Raw genomic sequence first — 27,114 nt, 5'->3', positions numbered from 1 at the left:
GATCCAAGCAGTTGATGTACACATGCCAAAACCGGAGCATTATGAATATGATGAGTACAATTTAAGGTCAAAGCAAGGACAAATGTCATCACTTCATGAAGCAGTTTACTCAAGTGTACCTGCAAGTGTCAGACCTAAGAAGACAAACACTGCAAAAGAATGGCCAACACCAGTCAATGAAACATCATGCCGTAATAATGATACATCAGAACTTCAAAGAGTGATGCAACGTCAGACAGATATCACAGCAATGCTTGTGAAGAACCAACAGATGTCTTGTTTACCTCAACGTGATGTTCCTTTGTTTCACGGAGATCCACTTGAGTTCAGATCTTTTATGAAGGCGTTTGAACATGCTGTTGATTCCAGAGCTGATAGTAGTGCTGACAAGTTGTACTTTCTGGAGCAGTATACTAGAGGTGAACCCAGAGATCTTCTAAAAAGCTGCCAGCACATGCCAAATGATCGTGGTTATGCAGAAGCAATGAGACTCTTGCATGAAAAGTTTGGAAATGAGCTGAAAATCGCAACAGCCATAATGCAAAAGGCATTCAAATGGCCTGAAATAAAGTCAGAGGATGGAAAATCTTTAAGTGCATTTTCATTGTTCCTGGTCACTTGCCGCAACGTAATGGAGGACATTGAATATATGGATGAGTTGGATAATCCTACCAACATGAGGATTATTATCTCAAAGCTGCCCTACAAGTTACGTGAAAGATGGAGAGCTCATGCTTACGAGTATGAGGAGCGCAGCAGAAGAAGAGCCAAGTTCATTCAGTTGGTGGAGTTTGTTGATCGCCAAGCAAAAGTAATATCAAACCCACTTTTTGGAGATCTGGATGCTTTGGCAGGTGATAAAAAACACACCAACAAGTCTCTTCAAGGAACCAAGCTGAAAAGAGAAGGAAAAGGAAGTAGCAGTTTTGCAACTGACTTCAAACAGGTTGGTGAAACTCAAAAAGACTTGACGATCAAAAACAACAGTGCACCAGTTATCAGTGCTTTTACTAAACCTTGTGCATTCTGTGAGAAAAACCATACCTTGGAGCAATGTTATCAGTTTGGTGCTAAGCCATATAAAGACAAATTAGACTTTCTTAGAAAGAATGGATTTTGCTTTGGATGCTTAGTGAAAGGACACTTAAGCAAAGACTGCAATAGAAGAAGCACATGTCAGTTGTGCTCAAAGAAACATCCTAGCATGTTACACTTAACCACACAAAATAAGATTCCTGAGAAAGAAATGGTAAAAGTTGAAAGAACTGAAGTTACCACTTTACCTGCCACAATAAGTCATGAGACAAGTGCCTGCACTGGGGCCGGGGACAACTGTGTGCTTGCCATAGTACCTGTCAAGTTAAAGTCCAAAAAGAGTGATAAGTGCGTGGAAGTGTATGCCTTTATTGACCCAGGCAGCTCTGCCACCTTTTGTACTGAGGCACTAGCAAGACGGTTGAATGTCCAGGGTAGAAAGATTGACATGATACTAAGCACCATGAACTCAAGGAAACAAGTGGAAAGTTACATGCTCACCGATTTGGAAGTGAGCGGGGTGGAAGAGAACAACTTCATTGAACTTTCCAAAGTGTTTACACAAAAGAGCATACCAGTGTCAATGGAAAACGTTCCACAACAACACGAAGTTGACAGATGGCAGTACCTCAGTGAAGTGAAGTTGCCTCACATTGACGCTGAGGTGGAGATCCTCATAGGGAACACAGAGTTCAAGCTTCTGGAACCATGGAGAGTAATAAATAGTAAGCACAATGGGCCATATGCAGTAAAGACTGCCCTTGGATGGATTTTGAATGGACCTCTAAGAGAACCTGTTGAAGACAACATGCATGGCTATGCACAAACAAGCGTTACAGTCAACAGAATCTCCCTTGAGAGTGTGGAACAGATGCTGATACAACAGTATAACCACGATTTTCCTGAGAGGAATTGTGATGACAAAGCTGAATTGTCACAGATGGATCACCAGTTTTTGAATTCTGTATCTAATTCAGTGCAATTATCTGATGGTCACTACTGCATTGACCTTCCAATCAAGAAAACGGTTGTACGAATGCCTAACAATCGAAGTGCAGCTATCCAGCGAGCACTAAATCTTAAAAGGAAATTCCAGAAAAATCACTCTTTTCATGAAGAGTACACAAACTTCATGGATGGCATGCTAAGCAAAGGTTACGCAGTCAAGGTGCCTACATCCCACTTAAGTCGTCAAGATGGTCAAGTTTGGTACATACCTCATCATGGGGTGTATCATCCTCAGAAGAAGAAACTGCGGGTGGTGTTTGACTGTGCCGCAAGTTTCCAAGGAATGTCTTTGAATAGTGAGCTCTTGCAGGGTCCAGACATGACAAATTCACTCATGGGAGTGCTCACTCGCTTCAGACAAGAGTCAGTTGCCATGATGGCAGATATTGAAGCTATGTACTATCAGGTGAGAGTTTCTGAGAAAGACAGTGACATGCTCCGCTTCTTATGGTGGCCAAATGGAGATGTAAGTCAGAACTTGGATGAGTACAAGATGGTTGTCCATCTCTTTGGAGCAAAGTCATCTCCAAGTGTAGCTAATTTTGCTCTTAGGAAGACAGCAGAAGAAAATCGCAGCAAGTCATCTGTTGAAGCAGTCAACACAGTTCTCAATAACTTTTATGTAGATGACTGCTTAAAGTCTGTTTGTAGCCATGTTCAAGCAATTGCTTTGTACAATGATCTCACAAAACTTTGTGCGAGCGGAGGATTCCGTCTTACAAAATGGGCAAGCAACAGTCGTGCATTGTTAGCCTCTGTTCCGGAAGACGAGAGAGTTGAAGATGTGAGAGACTTGGATTTGAGCCAAGATGCACTTCCTGCAGAAAGAGCATTAGGGGTATTATGGTGTGTCAATTCAGATGTATTCAAATTCAAGATTAATTTGAAAGAAAGACCTGCAACCAGAAGAGGAATCCTGTCGGTCACAAGCTCCATTTACGACCCCTTGGGCTTTCTCGCACCAGTCACATTGCCATCAAAGATTCTAATGCAACAGTTGTGCAAAGAAAAACTTGCATGGGATGATGACATTCCAGAACAGTGTGCAGAAAAATGGATAGCCTGGTTACAAGGGATAACACAATTGGCTGACTTCAGTGTGCCAAGATGCATAAAACCTGTTGACTTTGGAGTTTCAACTTCCGCGCAACTACATCACTTCTCAGACGCTAGCGAAGTGGGATATGGAGTTGTCTCATACCTCAGATTATTAAACACTGATGGACTCGCTCATTGTGCCTTCATGATGGGGAAGTCACGTGTGGCTCCGCTGAAGCAGACCACCATTCCACGTATGGAGTTGACTGCTGCAGTTGTTGCTGTTAACACGGACAAAATGTTGAAAGACGAACTGGAGCTAGAATTGATTGACTCTGTATTTTGGACTGATAGTACCACTGTTTTGAGATATATTGACAATGAAGGGCTTCGTTTCAAAACGTTTGTTGCCAACAGGATTGCCATTATAAGAGAGTCAACTAGACCACAGCAATGGAGGTACGTCAATACCTCAATGAACCCGGCTGATTGTGCATCCAGGGGACTTACTTGTGAAAAGTTCATGAAAAACTTGAGTTGGATCCACGGTCCTTCTTTTCTCAAAGAACCAGAGAACAAGTGGCCTGAGACAAATCATGACTTGTCAACAAAATTGGATGACAGCGAGGTTAAACACTTAGCCTCAGTGAATCTTGTGTGTGCAGTGGATAGCACAGATGCTGTGAACAATTTGATCAATTATTACTCTGATTGGTACAAATTAAAAAGAGCTGTGGCATGGATCCTTCGTTTCAAGGACATGATTATACAGCGCAGCACTCAAAAAACCTCCAAAGACAAAAAAGTTCAGAGTTGTGAGACAAAATCCACAACAAAAAACTGCAAAGCTCTAACAATGCAAGACTTAACAAGGGCTGAACATGAAATCATCAAGTTCACTCAAAGTCAAGGATTCAAAGAAGAAGTTTCTTCATTGAAAAAAGGTAACCCGTCTGTTAAAAAGAACAGTTGCATTTCTAAACTGGATCCACTACTTCAGGATGGATTGCTGAGAGTTGGAGGTCGTCTTGGTAGATCTGCAATGCCTGAGCATGTAAAGCATCCTATCATTATACCCAAATACTCACATCTCACAACTTTGATCTTAAGAGACATTCATGAGAGAATTGGACACTGCGGAAGGAACTATATGCTGTCAAAATTGCGACAAAAATTCTGGCTTCCTTCTGCAAACTCCATTGTCAGGAAGTTTCTCTCCAGATGTGTGACATGCAGAAAGATCAGAGCAAAGGCTGTAGAGCAGAAGATGTCAGAGCTGCCTCACGACAGAATAACGCCAGATCAACCACCCTTTACCAATGTCGGGGTAGATTACTTTGGACCGTTTGAAGTCAAACAAGGTAGAAGTAATGTTAAAAGGTATGGCGTATTGTTTACCTGCCTGACAACAAGAGCTGTGCATATTGAGGTTGCACATACGCTGGACACAGACTCGTGTTTAAACGCCATCCGACGCTTTGTGTGCAGGAGAGGTCAGGTGTCAATCATGAGAAGTGATAACGGTACTAATTTCATTGGTGCTGAGATTGAACTGCGTAAAGCCATTCAACAATGGAATCAGTCAAAAATTGAAAGTACTCTCATGCAAAAGGGAATACAATGGATTTTCAACCCACCTTCTGGATCTCATTTCGGCGGAGTGTGGGAAAGACAGATAAGGTCAGTCAGAAAAATCCTAAGATCTGTGCTGAAAGAACAAACACTTAATGATGAGTGCTTGCATACATTCATGTGTGAAGTGGAAGCAATAATAAATGACAGACCGCTTACAATTACAACAGATGACCCCACAGATCTTGAACCTTTGACACCTAATCACCTGTTATTAATGAAAAGGAAACCAGCCTTACCACCTGGACTTTTCCAAAAAGAAGACGTATATGCACGTCGCAAATGGAAGCAAATTCAATATCTTGCTGACCTGTTCTGGAAGCGATGGGTGCGTGAATATTTACCTTTGCTCCAGGAGCGTCAAAAATGGACTCAAGTAAAGAAAAATCTTTCAGTTGGCGATGTTGTTCTGATAATAGATGACTCTTCCCCAAGAAATTCATGGGTCTTTGGAAGAATCATGAAAGTGTTTCCAGATAGAAAAGGACTCATACGACGTGTGTTGGTTAAAACTAAGACCAATACCTTGGAAAGGCCTGTGGATAAGTTGTGCCTTATCTGTGAAATGGACTGTTAACTACTTCTCAAATATCAAGGAGTGTTTCTCTGCCATGCAAAGAAATGGACAATTAAAGTTTCTTAAGTGTTGCATATGTAAATAGTATAAGTATGGTTCCATTGTTTTGTTGAAAAGGTAATTGTCAGTCTGCCTGCCTGTCAATTAGGGGCCGGAAATGTAAGAGCCATATTTCATATTTCATAATTTATATTTTCATATTTTTACTATGCAAATTTGATATAATAATTATTTGTGTTAATTAGTCATTTACTGTTGAATATAGTTCTTTGGTTTGTATTTGTTCTTTCCACGCATGCTCAGCGACGTCTTTTGGTAGCACATGTAAAGAGTTGGACGCACATGCAATAAGTGCAGACGCATAGTGGGAGAACACAAAGCTTTTGACCGTTTATTATAATACAGCATAAATTGGCTCACACGTAAAGTATCTCTGCAAATAAGTTGTTGAGAAGACAGCGTTGCACAAGGATTATATGCTGTATGTAAGAAATGTGACTCTTTATCTACTTGGAGGAATAAACAGTGTTAAAGGAACTATGGACTTCGAGTTGTGAATACAAGACAAGAAAATACGCGTCAAAACTTGTGGAATAACTAAAAGACATTCACATGTGCCTTACAGTAACCTTTAAACAAAATATAATGTAATGACATTGTATCACGCTTTTGAAAGTGTCCAAATAATATCAGCCTGTTGCTTAAGCGTCATAATTTTAAGGAATTTCACATTCTTTTTTTTTAATGGGGTAAATGTAGTAATAGGGTGCAAGCACAGCTAAATATAGCTAACTATTTTTAGTCGTCATAAATATATATATATTTTTAATCAGAAATATGAGTTTTTTTCTCATATTCAGAAATTCTCGCTTGTTACGCAGCACGTTTGAGCTTCCGCAAGAACCAATGAGGTTCATTCTCTTGGGCTTCAGCATGAGGTTTGTTCTCGCGAATCAAGCAGGTTCGGTTGAGCTTCTGTTTATGTTTCTGATCAATGTTTATGTGTGAATAAAAGCCTAAATTAAATCTGTTTAACATATAAAGCGATCAAGTCTCTAAAGAGAATTTGGACTAAACCGCTCAATTCATATAGATTAGTTTTCCGATCTCTTTATAAACTTTTTAAAGCGTCTAAATATATGGTAATTGCGTAGCTGTCAATAGAGGGACAGAAAGCTCTCAGATTTCCTCATAAAGATAATTTGTTTTCCAAAGATGAACGTAAGTCTTTCGGATTTGGAACGACATGAGGGTGAGTAAATGACAGAATTTACATTTCTATGTGAACTATCCCTTTAAGATATATCAGTGCTTTCAGTTAAGACAGCTCAAACTTTTATTTTCAGTCTGGGACTAATCTTAAGCCTGGTCTGTGAAACCGGGCTCTAATGTGTTCTTTTGGCCAACATCCACATTTTAAAGAGGGAGACTATATTTGTCTAATGTGCTGTTAAAGGGATAGTTCACCCAAAAATGAAATTTCTGTAACCAATCAGATCTCGGCAGCTATTGACTACCATAGTGGGGTGGAAAATAATATGGTAGTCAGTGGCTGCTGAGATCCAAACATTCTTCCAAGTATCTTCCTTTGTGCTCAGCAGAAGAAATTCATACAGGTTTGGAACAACTTGAGGACGAGTTAATTATGTCAGAATTTTCATTTTTGGGTGAACTATCCCTTTAAAACAGAAGCTTGTTGATGATGATAGAAAGTTATTTTTATTCAATGAAGCAAGCATGACCATGATCCAGCACCTCTTGGAGCAAATTACTTGCAGATATGCAGTTTTCCACGAATGACACAAAGCACATAGCAGTTTATTCATAAATAACACTGTCAAGCAGGGACTACTTCATTAAGCTTGTCCACCGCAACTGAAGTCACCAGCATGTGTTATTTCAGTATCTTCTATGAGCATCTTGACTGAACAACCTTATTTCTGCTCATCCTAGCAAAATGGAATCAAACTCCAGAAGGTCCATTTCTACGGGGTAATTATGCACAGATGCATATATTAATGTGTGTCAGTGACTGGTTCAGCCCTCTTCTTCATTTGCCAAATCTTTCAGAGGCTCCACAGAGTTGTAGTGCTCACCAAGTCCATAAGCATGCCGCATATAACTGAAAGAGACAGTGAAACAAACTTTAGTACAGCAGTAGGGATTGTACTTGTGCACAGAATATTATTTTAAAATAAATAAAAATACAATTCGAGTTATTTACATTAGTGTGATTGGTGGCTTGTTATATTCTTCACCAATAATAATAGAGGGGGATTCTGCCTGAATGACTTCTATTGGTAGCTGGAGGACCAGTGAAAGGGCTTTTAACTGTCATGGAGAAAATAGAAAAATATTCAAACATAGGCAAATGGTGTATTATGCCTTGTTAATGTTTGTTGATGGGATAAATGGCTGAGATTCTTACCTCTAACTGTCCACCCCAAGCAGCTGTGTCTGCAACATCATTGCAGTATTTCTCAAACTCATCTAAAGTAAAAATTAATACAGTCACCAACAGAATCCATTCATATCATGTAACAACACGCATTTGGCTTTATGACATACAGTACTCCTGCACATACATATAAACAAAAAAAGTAAATGATTGGATCATTATTCTGTTGTTAAGTCTGACGTCTATCTCATACCACAAGAAAAACAACAAACGGTGCTAATATACACACACAATGTGGAGTAATACTTCAAAAAAAATTATAATCATAACCTTTATCTCCATATAAAAATTCCAGATTGTCAGACAGTGATTTATCTTTTATAAATCGATAAAATATTAATATCTGTGACGCTGTGAGCACAGAGACTGTTGTGTAGACTGTAAGTATTTAAAATGTTTGATGTTTAATATGAATAATATAGCGCTCATAAACGGCCGTTGATGGCATTCTCAAGAGGAACGAGTTGAGGCTTGGACCCAGAAACGGGTACCTTTACGTCATGACTTTACAAGTGGATTGCAGTGATTATTATGTTTCTAGCATGTTATATGTTTGGTTACAGTTCTTCCAACCCTAATTGACGGAGTGTGTAGCTTTTCATTTCTTCAACAACCATGAATGAAGACGCATCATGGCCATATTCCAGCATGACAATGTCAAGATTCATCAGGCTCAAATTGTGAAAGAATGGTTAGGAGGGAGCATGAAGAATCATTTTCACACATGAATTGGTTGGCACCTCTCCAGACCTAAAAATTCATTGAAAACCATTGAGATGTGCTGGAGGAGACTTTACAGAGTGCTTGATTCTTGCATTGTCAATACAACATCTTCACCAAATATTGATGCATCTCTGAAAATAAGTGTTGTGATGTTATTTCCATCAAGTTTTGGTCAAGATCTTGTATTATCTATCTATCTATCTATCTATCTATCTATCTATCTATCTATCTATCTATCTATCTATCTATCTATCTATCTATCTATCTATCTATCTATCTATCTATCTATCGATCCATCCATCCATCCATCCATCCATCCATCCATCCATCCATCCATCCATCCATCCATCCATCCATCCATCCATCCATCCATCGAAGTGTATGGCAGAGATTATGGCATTCACCTGCAGTGTACATGTCTCCTGAATTGGGGTCAGTGAGGAACGGCAGGAAGTCGTCTGTATGGCTCCTCATGTACTGAGCTGTTTGAGCGCGAAGCTCTTTAAGGCTGAGAGTGCGGCCTCGCTCGTTCAGCTGATCCTCCACAGCGCGGTACATGCAGTGACCGTCAGAGGAGATCTCTTTAATCTGCAGGTGCCTCTCCACCAGCTTCTGTCTCAGCTTCAGACCCTCCTGATGACGGGAGCCTGTGAGATTCTCCACTTCCGCTTCAGCAATCCGGACCTCCCGCTCTTTCTCAAGAGCAGCCTTTTTGTCCTGAGAGAGAAAAAAAAAAAAAACATTTAGAATTTTCAAAATAGACTTAACACGTTTGTTCACCCAAAATTTAAATTTGTGTCATTAATTACTCACCCTCATGTCGTTCCAAACCCGTAAGACTTTCGTTCATCTTTTGAAAGACACATTAAGATATTTATGATGAAAACAGTGCAGTGTTTCCTAGTTCTACGGCAAAACGACTCATGCACAACATGCATAGTGGTGCTCACGTGAACATTGTCGGCCAATAGTAAGCCGGTGTCCTGACATTTCATCCTACCCGTCAGATTGTCCTACCAAGGCTTACTGCGCATGCCCACATCAATATTTTTTATTTTTATTTTTTAAATTTACATTTTAAGGGTAGGTTTAGGGTATGGATAGGGGTAGGTATGGATATTAATGGATATAAAAATCTGACAAGGTAGGACAAATCGACAGAACACCGGCGTTCTGGAAGTGCTGCGCTGTTTACACTGCGTCAACAGCATTAGAGTCTGATACAGGCTAGAAGAAACTGTTGAATAAAGTCGTTATTTTTGTTTGTTTTTGCGCACAAAAAGTATTCTCAGCTCTTAATAAAAATTAAGGTTGAAACACTGGAGTCACATTGACTATTTTGATTATGTTTTTACTACCTTTCTGGGCCTTGAAAGTGTTAATTAAATAGCTGTCTATGGAGGGGTCAGAGAGCTCTCGGATTTCAACAAAAATATCTTTATTTGTGTTCTGAAGATGAACAAAGGTCTTAAAGGTTTGGAACGACATGAGGGTGAGTAATTAATGACAGCATTTTTGTTTTTGGGTGAGCTAACCCTTTACAGCCACCTTATATGATGAAGAACTCACCCGTTTCTTCTGGGCTTTAGATGTCCGACTTTGCTTGCTCGATTCTGTATTTTCCTCATTATTTGCCAAACTCACAGAATCCAATGCATTTGAAACCTCCTCCACCTTGGAACAATCCATGATATCATAATGAGTGAGCTGCAGTCATGTGTATCTAGTTGATGTATCTGGTTTCTAGGTAGGGTTTTTTTTTTTTTTACATCATCATTTTACTTACAGAGGACGAGTTCTGAAGTTGTTTGAGCTCATTTTCATGTTTTTGATTGAGTTCAGTCTCTAGTTTGACGATGTCTTCTGTCAGCTGTTTCCTCCTCTTCTTATCATTTTTGGGAACAGCATTTTTCATAGTTTGTATTTTTGCTATGACATGAAAAATACATCTATAGTTGGTATTGTGCACCCATTCAGTATCATGCAATGTATTTTGTGGTATTTCAAAGGGAAGTTTCTGAGGCATTAGTCTAATAATATTTATAGATGTAATAGTGACATGTTACTTAAGTCTTACCTTGAAGGTCTTTCTTTTCCTTGCGATGCTGTTTGGCTAACAGCTCCTCTGCTGTCTCCACTGCCTCCATGTCAAAATTCACTAAATATTCAGTGCAATAAAATTTTTGTAAAAATGTATCTAAACGATAAACACATTATTCGTTTCCATCAGTTTTACTTATTTTCCAACAAGGACTAAATTGCGGTTTCTACTAATAGTAATCAGTTGATTTTCAGTTAAATTGGTCTGTGAGTCAAACGCATGGATTCGATGGGAACACAGAAACCGAACACATCCGGAAATTTCATATTTCAAAATAAAAGTATAGAACGCTAGACCGTTTTCCTCGTTAATGTTATAAAATGTCAGAGAGAAAGAATATATAATCAATAACTTACACTAACTTAAACCAGTTATTTAAACAGTACCTTAAAAACAGTGTTTTATTTTGCGTCTAATTGTTTATTCAACCTCATTTCTGAGTAAAAGATTATTTTGAAACCATTGTCAAGTTGCAAGAGTGTTGCCATGACTGCTTATTATAAGCAACTTGTCGCTTCTTTATTTATACAATTACTTATAAAAATAGACAGTCGTGGGTAGCGGTTTTTTGGGGATTATTTCCGAAATCATTTTGTATGTGGTTAGTCGCTTTAATCAGTCTGTGTTGCTTGTTTTCCCCATGTTTTTCCCAGTGACATTTGAAATCTGGCAACACTGCGAGACGCAGCTAATCGAAAATGTTGGTTCGAACGACGTTCGTTACGACTGATCGACACATTATCCATTGGCTTATAATGTCTGACCTGCAATTCATGTTGACAGTTCTAGCATGCTGACTTTAATACCACAGATTAACTTCAATAAGAGATAATTTTGTAGTAGGAGCGAGGTTTCTGCAGCCTTGCAGGCAATGTTGGGAAGCCAAGGGATTCAACCTGTCACTCTGGTCTTCAATAACTCCAAGAACTGCTTTCTTCAGCTGTCATCAAACTTCGCCACTCATCTCTGTCTTCATGAGGTTCGTGTCGCTAGCTGCTTTGCCAATTACTAGTCTGCAACTGTACTGTATGTTTACCTTCCATCATATATAACGTTCTGAATGTTTTGAAAGTCATGTATCACTAATGTGATGTCAGAACCAGATCCTGGAGCTGTCATGGGATGTTTCTGCACCCGTGTTCCTCAGCTGGATCAGGTCTTCAGGTCCAGAGGACAGAGTTGAGATCAGCAGACAGCTGGGAGAAAAACTTGGGCTCAAGGAGGGAGAACAGGTTTGACACTGGTTAAGATATGAAGTGATTTGATGAACGTGGATGTTAGTGAACGTGGAACTGTAGATCAGTGATTCTCAACCAAGGGGATGATTTAAAATAAGACAAAACAAGTATTAAAATAAAGCAACACATTTTTTTTATTTTATTTTAGTTTTGTATGGAAAAAAATGCACATATGCCTCCTTTTAAAAGTGTGATTTATAGACTTGGGAAAAGTCAAGTAAATTATCTCCATGGGAATCTTTTATACATTTTTGTAGTTATGCCAAGCTCTAAAACATTTTAAGAGGTATAAATTGTGAGTACAGATATTTTTTTATAAATGCCTGTCGTTAATCCTTATCAATCAAATCATGAACAACTGGACAAGTCATGAGGCCTTTGAATATTGCTTGAATATTATTGTAAACAGTGTATTGATGAGATATTGTAATCATAAATATCTTTTTTAATTGACAAATAAATATTGAAGTGGACAATGAGGGGCCTTGGAGTAAAAAAGGTTGAGAACCACTGATGTTGATAACATGGTTGTGATGTGTTTTAGGGGTATCTGCGGCCATGTCATCAGGTGCAGTCAGTGCAGCAGGTGTTCGTAGAGCCTCTGTCTCCAGATGACTGGGAGATCCTGGTGAGGCCATAATGGCATCATTTACCTCTGTCTTCTATAGTGATATATGTCCATTTATGATGCATATAAATAGAAATCACACATCTTTAAAAGCCTTCTTGAAATTTAAATGGACCCTGTTTTCTTTCATAATGCACATTAGTGGTCTTATTTTGCACAATTTATTAGTGCATGTCATTCTGGAAAAAAAAACTATAAAGTTAGTCCTTCGCAATGAACTTAAAATCTTGTTCAATTTTGGTGTGAAACACCCACTTTTCATGACCCAATCAATTAAATATTACACATTGAACACCCTTTTTTACTTTATAAAAATACATTGGATCAAGTAAAATGGGTTGTGAATGCCCTTTCAGTCAAATTTTGATTGAACTTTGTTCCAGGAGCTGCACAGCATTGCCCTGGAACAGCGACTCCTAGATCAGATCCGAGTGGTCTTCAGTGACGGCGTGTTCCCAGTATGGGTGGACCAGCACACTGTCATCTATATCAGGATAGGTCAGTCAGCCCTATTTGAAAGGTCTGTCATATTGAAGTTGTCGTTGGGTATGAGCTGATTCTTGTACACTAATGATTCTTATATTTTTAGCATCCATATCTCCATCTGTTCCTTATGGTCGACTGGAGCAGTTCACTGAGCTCATTGTCTCTCCAAAACTACATCCAGGAAATGAACAACTCCACCAAACTCGATCATTAGAGCCAAGCCAACATCTACAACACCAGAATGTTGATGTCACGTCTTCCTCCAGCTCAATCGTCCATCGGGAACCCCTCGATGATCATCTGGAGAGTCAGAATGAAGGCCATTGGGGAGGTATAGCTGATCTGAAAAGCTTGTTTAGATACTTGTTTATAAGAGGATTTGAGCCGAAGGAGAATCTCGCAGTTCCGACAATTCCCACCATCCTGAAAGACTGTATCCTCAGAACATGTGGAACCCCTCCTAGCTCTGTCAGCCATTTAGGCTCATGTCCTGGAGATGTCCATATACTGCCATGGAACCTGCAAGAACAAGAGAACTGGAATCCAGGGCAGTCTGCCTTAACATACGGTAGACTTTCAAAGATCCTTTCTCCTAAAGAACTCAGGGAAAAAGTCAAGCAAGCCATGGAGAAGAAGAAAATCAGAGATGGACCTCACAAAGGAAAGGACGCAGAGGAATGTAAGGAGAACGCTGTTGTGGTCAGGATGCTTTGTCACAATATAAAAAGGCTGCAAGAAGACCAGAAATTAAGTAAATGTGAAGAAATTTACTCTGGGAAGGTTTGGGTAAGTTATTACATTCCAGTTCAGTAATAATGTTTCATAGAAATATTCTTTATATTGTATTCAACCGATACGAACACAAAAATATAGGCTAATAATCGCTATAGTAAGGATATATTGTGCATCCCTAGTAAAAATCTAGTTAAATGTTTTGTTGTTGTAGATCCCAAAGCTGCTGCAGAGGCGTTTGAGGATAGAGCCTCACTCAGCTGTGAGGATTCAGCCTTTGAAATCATTGCCAAGAGTAGCAGAAGCAGTCATGGTTCGGCCATTACAACCGCTGGTGAGTTTTTCTTTCAGACTAATGTTTTATGTTGTCAGGTAATGTAAATATTGTATCATGAAGTTATTCCCTTTTTTTTTTGTCTGCAGGCTGAAAGTGAAAAAGAAGAAGATATTCAGTCAGCATTCCTCAACTGGCTGCATGCTCAGAGCCATCAACCTTTGACCTGTCTGACCGGACGCTCTAATGTCATTCTCTTACCCTGTGCTGAAGGTGTGAGGAAGAACCATCAAAATATATGTTTTCAATCATATTACAATTATTAGAGACTGTTCTGGGTTTTTCTCTTCTCAGGAAAAGAAGAGTTTGACTTGACTGTGCTAAAGCCAGAGCAACAGCAAGAGGATGAGATGTTCTTTCTATCATCCAGTTTACTCAAGAAAACAGATGTGCAGGTATGAAGTCGCATATCGTTTTTAGAAATTCATTTTCCTTCTCATTCATGCTCAACAAAACAACTCAATCTGTTTAGATTGTCAGAGAACCGCAAGATTCTGACCACAGGGGTGCTCATGATGATAATGAAGAACTGTATCTTGGCTTTCCCACCCTTAGCTCTCTTGGGTATGCTCGTTTTCTTTTTAAAAACTAAATATCAATGTATTTTTTTAATATCCATTGATTGTTGAATCTGTTTGTTCAGTGGGGTAGAGGACATCAGCAGGTCTGCTTTGGAGCACATCTCTCACGCTCTAATGGGAGGTTCTCTGTCGCGTGAGCTGGTCTCCACAGGACGTGGACTGAGGGGTGGAGCTCTGCTCATCACAGGTGCAAAGGTAACCTTCACACACGTATGCAATGGCCCTTTCAAAGTCAGATGTGGGATACTTCTACTTATGCAAGGCATACGATTATCATCAGAAAACATTAATTAGGAACCTACCGATCAGGTTTGCTTACCAGTCAAAAGTTTGTGAAGGTTCAGCATCATTACTCCAGTCTTCAGTGTCAGATGATCTTCCAGAAAGCAATCTAAATTAGTGATTTGACCGTGAGGCATTTTTTCTTTGACGAATTGAAAGTTTAAGTGAACAACATTCATTTAATTTAGCTTTTGTAACATTATACTGTACATAAATGTATTTACTGTCATATTTGGTCACTTCACTGCATCCTTTCCGGATAATAGTATTAACAGGGTTCCCACGCTTCTTGAAAGTTCTTGAATTTCAGACACATGGATTCAAGGCCTGGAAAGTACTTGAAAACAAACATAGGTCCTTGAAAGTGCTTGAATTAAGCATGAACTGCATTTTGTTAGAGTAGCGTGGTGCTATTACAAAAATTGGCCTTCATGCGCTGCCAAAGCCAGAACAAAACAGCATTACGGGAGCTGTATATTTCTGCTGTTCCATAAGCGCCATCTACTGTCAAAAGCCCTATTCGGACGGTAATTGTTTCTCGTGGGGTCGTAAGGTATTTTCATCATTGACAGGGGCTAGTCTGTGATTTTATTGCTGCCCGAATCCAGAATGTCAGTGTTTTTCTCCCTCTACCCGCGTAAAAATCCCCGGCCGAATTACCTACTGTTTTTAGAAAAACACCAAGGTCGTGTGGTCATTTAATTGCCGTCCGAATCCACATCTCTGTGTTTTCAAGATGAGATCACTTCAAAATGCACTGTTTATATCCTTTTTGACCACTGCAGGCCACCGTACGGTTGCGCTTTGCTGTAATTTGGCTGCATTTTAAAGATCTAGACTTCCATTACTGAAATGCTGGCAAGTATTTACAAGAGCAATATTTCATCACCGCTCAAAAAATAAAAAGAAGAAAAGCATGTAAACATATCAAATGGGCCATTATTACGGCAGCAATTATATATGTTAAATATAATATATGTGCAGGTCTTAAAAGCCTTCAAATTGATTTTTAAAAAGGTACATGTACAGGTAATTTAATAAATAATTTAGCATATTTGTAATGCCTAACAATTAACTTGTCCATATCTTTTCATTTAATTGGAAAATTCATGTATACAATATTATCTCTATATTTTGATGTTTTAATTAAGTAATGATTTATAAAAAAGAAAACTAAAACTAGTGTGAAATTAATGTTAAAAACAGGAATAAGAGAGCTGCAAACTGCATCTCTCGTTAAAGCTCGCTCTTGTACACCAGCCTCTTTCCTCATTGGATTTTGGAAAATTGGAAAATGTTCCTCATTGGAAATTGTATTTTAGTTGTCAGTATATGCCTTAGTGTTACTGCATTAATGATAGACACAGGTACAGTAGGTATTTGATATATTGTCAGTAACACACCCACCACCTGTATTGTATTTATTGTGCTTGATTTCAAATAAAAAGTGCTTTAAAAAGTCCTTGAATCTGGTGTTCCTGAAAGAGTGGGAACCCTGTATTAATGTCTTTTTAAAAAATCGTACTGAACCCGAACTTTTGAATGGTAGTGTACATTTGCATCTCGATTTGGGGTTAAACATTTCTGCATTAATTATTAGTTCGATTTCAGGTGACGTTCTTAGTAGGAATTTTGAAATTTTACATTGTTAAATGGAGAAATGTAGCAATCGCTCCCATCATGTACTTGATGACTTTACATTGTTGTCAAATGTTCTATTTATACTGTGAAAGTAATGAATGAAAATAGGTTGTATGTGATAAATGTCCTGCTTTTCTCTGCAGGGCAGTGGAAAATCTTCTCTATCTAGAGCGCTGTGTCGAAAGGCCATTGTAGAGATGGATGCCCACATTCAAGTTGTGGACTGCAAGACACTGAAAGGTAGGCAAGAATATTAGACTGACCTGTTTTGCTGTGTATTCCAATTTTTGTCTTTTATCAATCATATCATATTTCTCTATATTCTGAATGAATTTGTTAGGTAAGAGAGCAGACAAAATCAGACAGAGGTTGGAAGAGGTTTTCGAGCAGGCAGTTTGGAGACAACCCTCAGTGGTCCTGCTGGATGACTTGGATCACGTGACCGGTGCTGCGACCTCACCTGAGCACGAGCATGGGCCAGACGCCGTACATCGGCAGCACATAGCACAGAGTAAGAAATCAATACAGATGTGCCTGGCTCTACATGTATCTCTGTGAGGAATCATCTGATAGACATCTGCGTGTTCTCCTCAGGTCTGAGGGATTTGGTGGATGAGATGGTGGTGCGCTCCAGTCTCATATCTCTCTTGGTCACAGCACAGAGTGAACATTCCCTTCATCAGACACTGACTGCGGTGCAGGGTTCACACTTCTTCCAAAGCTTCTGCAAGATCCAAACACCAGATCAGGTGGGTTCATGAAAATGCAATCTAGGACTGCACGATTTGGATACAATTATTTAGATTTTGTGATTTAAAGGCACAATATGTAAGATTTTTGGATTAAAATATTAAACAAAAAAAACCTTAGAACGGTTATATATTTTGTTGACTTGTGTACTTACATTATCCCAGATGTTTCCAAAAATGTTTTACCAGGACACGGACCATGTCCGTGCGTCGACTATCAATGACATCATACCTGTGTTACCCTCGATTTCCAGTTTTATTTTGTAGAAACCATGGAAACACCAGAGACTCTTTAATATATTATTTGTTTTATTAGACAAGGGAACAACTGTTTGGATACATTTATTGATAGAAAACGAATCGTTGTGTAGCTCAACACGTTTAGTCTTATTGTTTGAATCTCGTTTTCTTGATTTACCGCGTGTACAATATTTTACCATGACTAGCTTACTGCAGTGTGCAACAAATGTCTCATAGTAGCCGCCGAGCAAACGCACAGAGTAACCTTAGTACATAATTGTCAACACAGTCAAATGTATCTAATATGATCAACAGCGCTGCATTACCCCACATACGCTTGACTGGAAGAATCAGAAGCAGTGACTGTGGCATAATAAAACATCTCCCATGAATCCGCGCTCAATCTCTGCGTCATCAAGCTACGCCTTTGTTTTGAATAGGCGACCTCTAGCGGCGAAAAACTGCATATTATGCTTTTAAAATGAGATTTAAAAAGTTCCAGGGTTACTGTGCTAGGGCTGCACAATTTGGCCCAAAATGTTTTGATTATAAATGTAATAAATATATTCAACAACAATAACAAATAATTATTATTATCATTATTCCTAAATAACTATATTAAACAAAATTACTATTTTATTTCACTGTAACATAAACCCTAAGTAGTTAAGAAAAATAAATAATAATAATAATAATAACAATAATAACAACTTTAAAATGTACTATACTTATATTTATGATATAATATAATAAATTATATTTATATATCTTCATTTTCATACTAAGCCATATCACAATTTCAGTTTTATTTAGATGAATCATGCAGCCCTACTGGAATATAACAAAACAATTGGACTTGCGTTTCAAAGGTGGCTACACTGGTCACTTTTTAGAAGAGAAAGTCACTGTATTTGATAAAGTTTGTGATATTCCAGTTATTGAATCCTTGTTATTGAACAAGCTGCAGTGAGGACCAGACTTTATGCCTATAGTGAAAATTCTGACTACACAAGACTAGTTTTATTCCTATATGGGTTTTTTTATGTCTGTAAAATTATTATTTTTTCTCTTTATAGGCTCAAAGGGTTGAGATTCTGAGGTATTTGACAGTTAAAAAGAACTTCCAAGACTGTCAAACTACTCTTGACCTTGAAAGTGTTGCCAGAGAAACAGAGGGGTTCATGGCACGAGACCTGAACCTGCTGCTCGAGAGGGCCATCCATGCCAACACTCTACACAGCAGAAACAATGACAACTCTGAAGGCAAGCGCTTAATCTAGTTATACTTTTCTATGATTCAGCTGTTTTCTGAAATCTAAGTTTTCTGGTTCCACAGATTTGAGCTATAATGACTTCAGACAGGCCCTTCAGGGCTTCACCCCACCCTCCCTCTGGGGGGCTCAGCTGCAGACTCCAACCGGGGCCGGCATGGACCGTATTGGGGGACTTCATCAGGCACGTCAGCTCCTGATGGACATCATACTGCTGCCAGCTAAGGTAAAGCAGCTTTTGTGCTCACAATGTCCATTTCAGAATGCAAATACAAAAATGTGTGCACATTCAAAACACAAATTGGGCTCAGGTGCAGGACAAAAAGATAACAATAAATAAACAAAGACAAATAATGTCCGCACACTGAAATTACAGCTTGTGCCTGATGAAGACCTGCCTGGTTGAAACGGGCTGTTTAAAATTAATTTTGGGGGTTTCATTTCAGTATATTATGGACATCATTTTTCTTTGTTCTTTTAAGTGTAAGACCACCTTTTCTAAATGAAAAAATCCAGTTTATGTGCAAGAAGATTTGGCAAATCAACTGGACTGATCACAAATCTGTGTTAAAGGGATAGTTCACCAAAAAATGAAAATTGTTGTCATCATTTACTCACCCTCAAGGTGTTCCAAACCTCAATGAGTTTCTTTCTTCTGTTGAACACACACACAAAAAAAAAAGATATTTGAAAGAATGTTGGTGACTAAATAGTTGATTGCACCCATTAATTTCCATAGTAGGAACACTATGGAAGTCAATGGGTGCCATCAACTGTCTGGTTACCAACATTCTTTCAAATATCTTCTTTTGTGTTGCTAACAAACCAGGATGATAATACCGGTGTATCTGTTGTACCAGTGTCATCAACTAAAACTAAAACTATTTTAAAAAATCAGTTTCTTTAAACAAAATAAACGTTAACTGAAATAAAATAACATTTAAAATAACAATCTAAATAAACTTAAACTAATAAATAAAAATGAAGAAAAACTATAAAGACAAATTAAAAATACTAGAAGTTTAAAACAAATTAAAGTTAAAAAATAAACTATAAAGATCAAATCTAAAATGAACAAAAAAACTGTAATTGTATATCAATGATAATAAAATGACAGTTATTTGAGAGCCAGTAAGTATAATACTTTAAATCTGCTCATTGAAAATATGAATTCATCAATAAATTCAATTAACACATTCAATAAATTGATTTCTGCAACAGAAACCATTTACCAGTAATAATGATTGGGACAGACATAAAGTTCCCACAGTTTTTGACCAAAGAATTTCCATTATATATCCTATTCATATGTGTAGCCTGGTCCTACCAGACTCTCGTACATTTCATTTGTACAGAGAGTCTGGCCACTCTCCATTGGCAAGCATTAACTTCCTTGAAGGCGGGTACTCCTTTGAAGTTTAAAACTATTGGATCTCCCCAGAGCCACTCTGGATCTGCCATAACCAATTGCTAACATTTGGTCGTGACGTATGTTATCTCAAACTAGCGCACGACATCAACGTCATCCTTCTCAGCCACTCCCCTTAAAATTTGACCGGAGAAAACCCAGAGAATATCCTGCAATCCCAGACTGAAGGAAAATGAAAATTGAGCGGAAGTACGTAGGAGGGCGGAGCCAGGCTAATTCATGTGTGGTTGAAGTAATAGTCTGATGTGTCATGTTGTGTCCAGTACCCGCTGCTCTTCTCCAGTCTGCCCATGCGTCAGTGCTCCGGTGTGCTGCTCTATGGTGCTCCTGGTACAGGCAAGACTTTACTGGCTGGAGCTGTGGCCAAAGAGAGTGGCATGAACTTCATCAGCATCAAGGTAAGGGAAAGTGTACAGTATGTGTATTGACATTAAATTTGAATGCACTGACGTATTGTGATGTCCTTTGTGTTTATCCAGGGTCCCGAACTCCTCAGCAAGTATATTGGTGCCAGTGAGCAGGCAGTTAGAGATGTGTTTCAGAGGTCTGTCCGAATGCTCTTCTAAGTTGAAATATAGTTACAGTTTACTAGAGTCGTCACCATATGTGTGCCTGTGTTTCTGTAGGGCTCAACAAGCTAAGCCGTGCATACTGTTCTTTGATGAGTTTGACTCTCTGGCCCCTCGAAGAGGTCATGACAACACAGGGGTCACTGACCGTGTGGTTAATCAGCTACTTACTCAGCTGGATGGAGTGGAAGGACTGACAGGTACATCAACACTCACACTTTTACCTGGGTTCAACCTGAGGTTGTTCCGTTTTGACCTGCTTCATGGTCTCAGTTTGATGATCTGTGTGTAAGTGGGTGACAAGTAAAATGTCCATGAACTTTTTTTCCCCATTCAAAAGCAGATTTTAGGTTAAGGTTTATATATACACTATCGTTCAGAAGTCTGGGGTTGGTAAGATGTTTTATCAAAAATACAGTAAAAACAGTCATATTGTAAAATGTTATTACAATTGAAAATAACTGTTTTCAATTTGAATATAGTTTAAAATGTAATATATTCCTGCGATGGCAGAGCTGAATTTTCAGCATAATTACTCTTCAGTGTCACATGATCCTTCAGAAATAATAATATGCTGCTCTGCTCATTAATAATTTCTCATCATTTTTTCAATGTTAAAAACAGTGCTGCTTAATATATTTGTGGAAATACTTTTTTCAGGAGTCTTTGATGAGTAGAAAGTTCAAAAAACAGCATTTATTTGAAATAGAAATCTTGTGTAACATTATAAATGCCTTTACTGTCACTTTATCAATGTAATGCATCCTTGTTGAATAAAAGTATTCTTCTTTTTTTTGTTTTCATACTAACCGCAAACTTTTGTATGGTAGTGTATGTATATGTTAAAGTCACCGAAGTTTTTCCACGATTTTAAATCAACATTTTGCTCAGTAATCCTGTAATGTGACAAATTGATTTTTAAAAACAAAAGGTATTCTAATAAAAACTGTATAATTATATTACAACTGGGAAAAAATTATAGTATATCACACCACTGGACACTTGGAACTGCTTGAAATGAACTACCAAAGTGCTTCAGGTTAGCATGTAGTGTTCATTCGAGGACAATTGTGAGAAATTTCAGTTTCTTGCTTTTAATTCTGCTGTGGTCATCAATATCAGTAGATTAACTTAGATAAGTTATCTTGCTACCATCTAATTCTAAATTTAAAATACAATTTGTTTTCCCAAGCACAAAAACACCAAGACTGAGACTGTCGCGCAAAGCCAATTGTGTGACTTCACAATTGTTGTATGGGGTTGTTGTGAAATATCAGGAGTGTTTTTTGAAAGCTTGCATTGTTGTATTTGTGAGCTCTGAAGTCACTGCGTATTTTCTTATTTCCAGGGGTGTATGTGTTGGCTGCCACCAGTCGTCCTGACCTAATTGATCCTGCTCTCTTGAGACCTGGGCGACTGGACAAGTCTCTCTACTGCCCTCCTCCTGATCGGGTCAGCATGTTGTCTGCTGCACATCAGTTTAAAGGAACACGCCGACTTTTTGGGACTTTAGCTTATTCACCGTATCCCTCAGAGTTAGATAAGTCCATGCATTCCATTCTCATCTCCGTGCGTTCCATAACTCTGTCTTCTAAGATCGACGGAAAATGAAAAGTCACGATTTTCTAGACCGGTATGGCTAGGAACTATTCTGTGTAATAATCAAGGAACTTTGTGCTGTACCATGTGTGTAGCGGCACAATGATATTACACAGCGCCTGAAAATAGGCTAACTTCCGTCAACATAACCAACGTGACAACCTGCTTACACAGAGAGTGTGCTGGGGACTATTTCAGGCACTGTGTAATATCATTGTGCCGCTACACACATGGTACAGCACAAAGTTCCTTGATTATTACGCAGGAATCAGAGAATAGTTCCTAGCCATACCGCTCTAAATCGCAACTTTTAATTTTACGTTGGTCTTAGTAAACAATGTAACTATAAACATCACAACATGTAAATAGGAAAATGTTGGCGTTATTTTGTCACTTATTGAGCAGTAGGCTAGCTGGAGCCGTTTACCTCCAGTCTTTGAGCTAAGCTAGGCTAGTGCTGGGTGCGTCAGACAGAGTTATGGCACGCACGGAGATGAGAATGGTATGTAAGGACTTATCTAACTCTGGGGGATACGGTAAATAAGCTAAAGTCCCAAAAAGTCGGTGAGTTCCTTTAACATCTTTACACCTGAACAATTTACAATATTAATTCACTTACACCTATCTGTCCTTCAGGAAGCACGGCTGGAGATCCTGAAGGCTCTGACTCATTCTGTGCCACTGGCTGCAGATGTGGACTTGGAGCAGATAGCTGTGGCAACAGAGCTATTCACTGGAGCCGACCTGAAGGCCCTTCTCTATAACGCTCAGCTAGAGGCGATCCATAGCAGCCTGGGGCCCAACCTTCTGCATGTATGTTACACACAAACTCAAACATTGACCCATACATATACAACCCTAGACTCATGATCAGTGGTTGATCTACATGGGTTTTTCAGTGGTTGATGCCCATATCTAAAGATCAGCGGCCAAAGGTCAACATATACACTAATGTTCAAAAGTTGTTTTTGAAAGAAGACTCTTATACTTATGTTTATTTGATCAAATACGGTAGAAACTGTATTATTGCGAAATATTATTACAAATTACAGTTAAAATAACTGTTTTCTATTTTAACATATTTTCAAATGTAATTTATTCCTGTGATGGCAAACCTGAATTTTCAGCAGCCATTACGTCTTCAGTGTCACATGATCCTTCAGAAATCATTCTAATTTGCTGATTTGTTGTTCGAGAAACTTTTGTTATTACTATCAAAGTGGAAAATGGTTGTATGTCATATACAATCAAGACATGCACAAAGGGGTTGAAATTAACATTTACACACAATTCACTCAATATTTATATAAATAAAATAATCTGATAATCGCAAAATGACCAATAACTGGCCTGGTTGATGTACAAGTCTATAATTACACTAGATATACAAATTAAATAAAAAAGTCGTCAGTACATCAGTGCTAAATGTACAGCTTGCGTGTGAATCAGACTCTCTCTGCTGTTTTATAGGATCTGGGCTCAGGGTCAGACAGTGATGTCAGCCTCTCCTCCCTGATCTTCCTGAACCATAGCAGCGGGTCAGATGACTCAGCTGGGGAGGGGGACGCAGGGCTGGAGCACTCTATGGTTCTGCTGGACCCCAGTGAACTCCCACCTGAGGACCCACGTCACAACATCTGGCGCCTTTACTTCGGTAGCTCCTTTGAGTCTGAACTGGATAACCAGTCTCTATCTGAATTGGTGAGACTTTACAAATTGATTATATGTCATTCCAACTACTATGATCATTTAATGCTTTTGAGCTTCTTATGAGGCTGTCACATTCTGTTTGCTCTGCTCCCAGAATTCTCAGTGCCTGTCTGGACCCAATTCTACTGCCCCCGACCTGACAGGGGCATCAATGAGGGATCCAAGCTCCTGTCGTGCCCCCTTTTTTATGTCCTGTCTGCAAGAGGGCTTTCAGGAACTGACCCACGAGCAGGCGGAGCGCCTCCGAGCAGAAGTCGGCACTGTTAAGAATAGTTACCGCAAAAACACGGTCAGTTGCCTTCCTCATACATTATCCATTTATCCACCCATCCATCAATTTAAATCACTAGTTTTCCTGTTTATCTGTCGTTATATCCATTTAGTTTACCCATCCATCCATCATCCATTTATCCATTCATCATTCTATCTAGTTTTCCCATTCATTCCTCCATCAATCCATTCATTCATCCATCTAGTTTCCCCATAAATCCATCCATTATCTAATATTCCCATCCATCCACCCATCCATCCATTCAGTTTTCCCATCCATCCATTTATGACTCCATCTATACAGATTTCCCATCCATCATTCTATCTAGTTTTCCCATCCATGATTCTGTCTATATAGTTTTCCCATCCAGCATTCTATCCATCAAGTTTTTCCCATACATCTATACAGTTTTCCCATCCATTACTATATCCCTCTAGTTTTCCAATCCATCCTTCCATCCATGATTCTATCTATATAGTTTTCCCATCCATCCATCCATGATTCTGTCTATATAGTTTTACCATCCATCATCCTATCCATCCAGTTTTTCCATTCATCCATAAAGTTTTCCCACCCATTACTCTATCCCTCTAGTTTTCCCATCCATGATTCTATCTTTATAGTTTTCCCATCCATCCATCTATTCAGTTTTCCTATCCATTGGTAAATCCCTCTAGTTTTCCCATCCACCCATCCATGATTCCATCTATATAGTTTTCCCATCCATCCATCCATCCATCCATCCATCTATTCAGTTTTCCTATCCATTGTTATATCGCTCTAGTTTTCCCATCCATCCATTTATGATTCTATCTATATAGATTTCCCATCCATCCATTATTCTATCTAATTTTCCCATCCATCCATGATGATATAGTTTTCCCATCCAGCATTCTATCCATCAAATTTTTCCCATACATCTAAACAGTTTTCCCATCCATTACTATATCCCTCTAGTTTTCCCATCCATCCATCTATCTATCTATCCATCCATATATCATTCCTATTCATCTAGTTTTTCAATCCATCCAGTTTTCCCATCCACTGCCTAATCCCTCTAGTTTTCCAATCCATCCTTCCATCCATGATTCTATCTATAAAGTTTTCCCATCCATCCATCATTCTATTCTAGTTTTTCCATCCATCCTTCCAGAAGACTGTGTTAGAGTATGTAGCTGCTCAGTAGACCTGCTGCTCTTCTGTGTTCATAGGATGAATCATCTCTGGTGCAGACTGGCCCCAGTAAGCCTGGCTCTCTCATATGCCAAACTCACCTGACCACCGCTTTGGCTAACACTAGAGCATCTGTCAGCAGAGAAGACTGGAGGAGATACACTGAACTGTGAGTGCACTGTTTTTACACATTTCAATGACACAATTTAGACCACTGCATTGCTGAATCACATATTTGTGTTGGTTTTCTCCTTCCGTTATGCAGATATGGGTCTTTCGGAGCCTCAAACGAAGGCAAGTCTCAGAGAACCGCTTCATTAAAAGCAGGTCAGCGGGTGACCTTGGCTTAATGAGAGCCTCGCATAGATTAATACAGCTCAGGGCATTAGAAGGCAAATTTTTGTGCGATACGATCGACTCGGTTTGTATCACACATTCTGGGCTTTTCTACTCCTCGCCTCAAGAGCAAATGCATACTTGCAATGTTAAGTAGAGGGATTTATCAATAACTTGACTTGAATTCAGTAGCACTGAACAAATAATTTAAAGATAATTTTGAAGTTTATCAAGGGACGTATTTGCTAAATTTGCGGTATAATGTAAAGAAAACAAATGTGTATATACATTAAATATGTAATTAATGAACTTTTTAATAAATGACGATTCTTCTTGGAATTATGATGCCTGTTTCATTTCTTCAGTGCCTCAGATACATTGCACATGCCTCAGTATAACTTAATATGGTGTATATCCAAAAGTGGCATTATTAATAGATAATGAATAATTCATTTGAATGCTAGTTGGTGTTTTTTTATGTGACAATGTTGTTGCTGTCTCTCTAGCATCAATATCAAGGGATACTTACCATAACCAGTTGGTGGCAGTATATCCCCACTATCCAAAAGCAAATTGGTCTGTTGAAAATTCCTACATGGATACTTTTCAATCTGTATTCAAAGACCTGTGTGTCCTTCTCTTTGTAGAAGAGTAGAATATTCTATTTCATCAACCGTAAAGGCCTCTGGCTTATTCTGTGGATAACTGACATCTGCAGACCCCCAGGATCTGAGTTCTTCTAAATTGATTTTTCATTTTTTCATAGTCATTAGTCCCCCTTAGGACATGCCTTGGAGCTACAGCTGTCTCTGTACCTTTGATTATCATTAATGTTCCTAGCACATTCTCAGTTGTGTGCGAGTTGGATTTTCCTCTCACAAATCGTTAAGCTGAATCCAGAGTTGCCGCAAGACGCACCACGGCCTATACGTACACAGCTTGATGCAGCAGTTTCTGCTGAGGTAAATATAGCCAGCCTTTGTTCTGGCCCCTGCTGTTAGTATTGTATAGGCTTACGCTAAGGAGCACGGAAGGCCCATTGAACCATATCTCAGCCAAAACAGAATAAAAACAAGTGACATCATGGGACTAGAATACAACAAGTCACGGTACTGGTGTAGTGGAAAAAAATTAAATGAAACAAGCAAAATTGCTCTCAGTAGGGTGCCGCGCATCAGTTCAGTCTGTAGATCCATCCTTTATTATACACTCAGGATAGTATCAGTATCAAGTATGAATCTATTTTAACAAGTTGTGTTATAAATTCTCACTC

At 38.8% G+C, this 27,114-nt stretch overlaps 2 protein-coding genes across 2 annotated transcripts; one reads left to right on the top strand and one right to left on the bottom strand.

The window, feature by feature from the left end:
- Nucleotides 1-6,988: 6,988 nt before the first annotated feature.
- Nucleotides 6,989-10,823, bottom strand: otud6b (OTU deubiquitinase 6B). The gene is made up of 7 exons (XM_079829706.1): nucleotides 10,549-10,823; nucleotides 10,258-10,400; nucleotides 10,041-10,145; nucleotides 8,876-9,188; nucleotides 7,719-7,780; nucleotides 7,515-7,621; nucleotides 6,989-7,412 (listed from the first exon to the last, which is right to left on the bottom strand). Exons 1-7 carry the CDS (start codon nucleotides 10,616-10,618, stop codon nucleotides 7,328-7,330), a joined length of 885 nt encoding a protein of 294 aa, XP_079685832.1. The 5' UTR covers nucleotides 10,619-10,823; the 3' UTR covers nucleotides 6,989-7,327.
- A 471-nt stretch (nucleotides 10,824-11,294) lies between these two features.
- On the top strand, nucleotides 11,295-26,179 carry pex1 (peroxisomal biogenesis factor 1). Its single transcript, XM_079828960.1, has 24 exons — nucleotides 11,295-11,551; nucleotides 11,670-11,804; nucleotides 12,355-12,438; nucleotides 12,822-12,936; nucleotides 13,028-13,710; nucleotides 13,871-13,990; nucleotides 14,080-14,203; nucleotides 14,285-14,385; nucleotides 14,463-14,554; nucleotides 14,634-14,766; nucleotides 16,638-16,734; nucleotides 16,835-17,005; nucleotides 17,089-17,243; nucleotides 18,560-18,746; nucleotides 18,820-18,980; nucleotides 20,447-20,581; nucleotides 20,663-20,727; nucleotides 20,810-20,952; nucleotides 22,101-22,204; nucleotides 22,988-23,164; nucleotides 23,822-24,052; nucleotides 24,156-24,350; nucleotides 25,544-25,674; nucleotides 25,771-26,179. The coding sequence occupies exons 1-24, from the start codon at nucleotides 11,444-11,446 to the stop codon at nucleotides 25,853-25,855; spliced, it is 3,732 nt and encodes a 1,243-aa protein (XP_079685086.1). The 5' UTR covers nucleotides 11,295-11,443; the 3' UTR covers nucleotides 25,856-26,179.
- The last annotated feature ends 935 nt before the right edge of the window (nucleotides 26,180-27,114 follow it).

This window comes from Gobio gobio, assembly GCF_949357685.1.
Source record: "Gobio gobio genome assembly, chromosome: 11".
NCBI lineage: Eukaryota > Metazoa > Chordata > Actinopteri > Cypriniformes > Gobionidae > Gobio > Gobio gobio.
The sequence above is the reverse complement of the archived record's forward strand: the minus strand, read 5'-3'. Positions and strand labels throughout refer to the sequence as shown.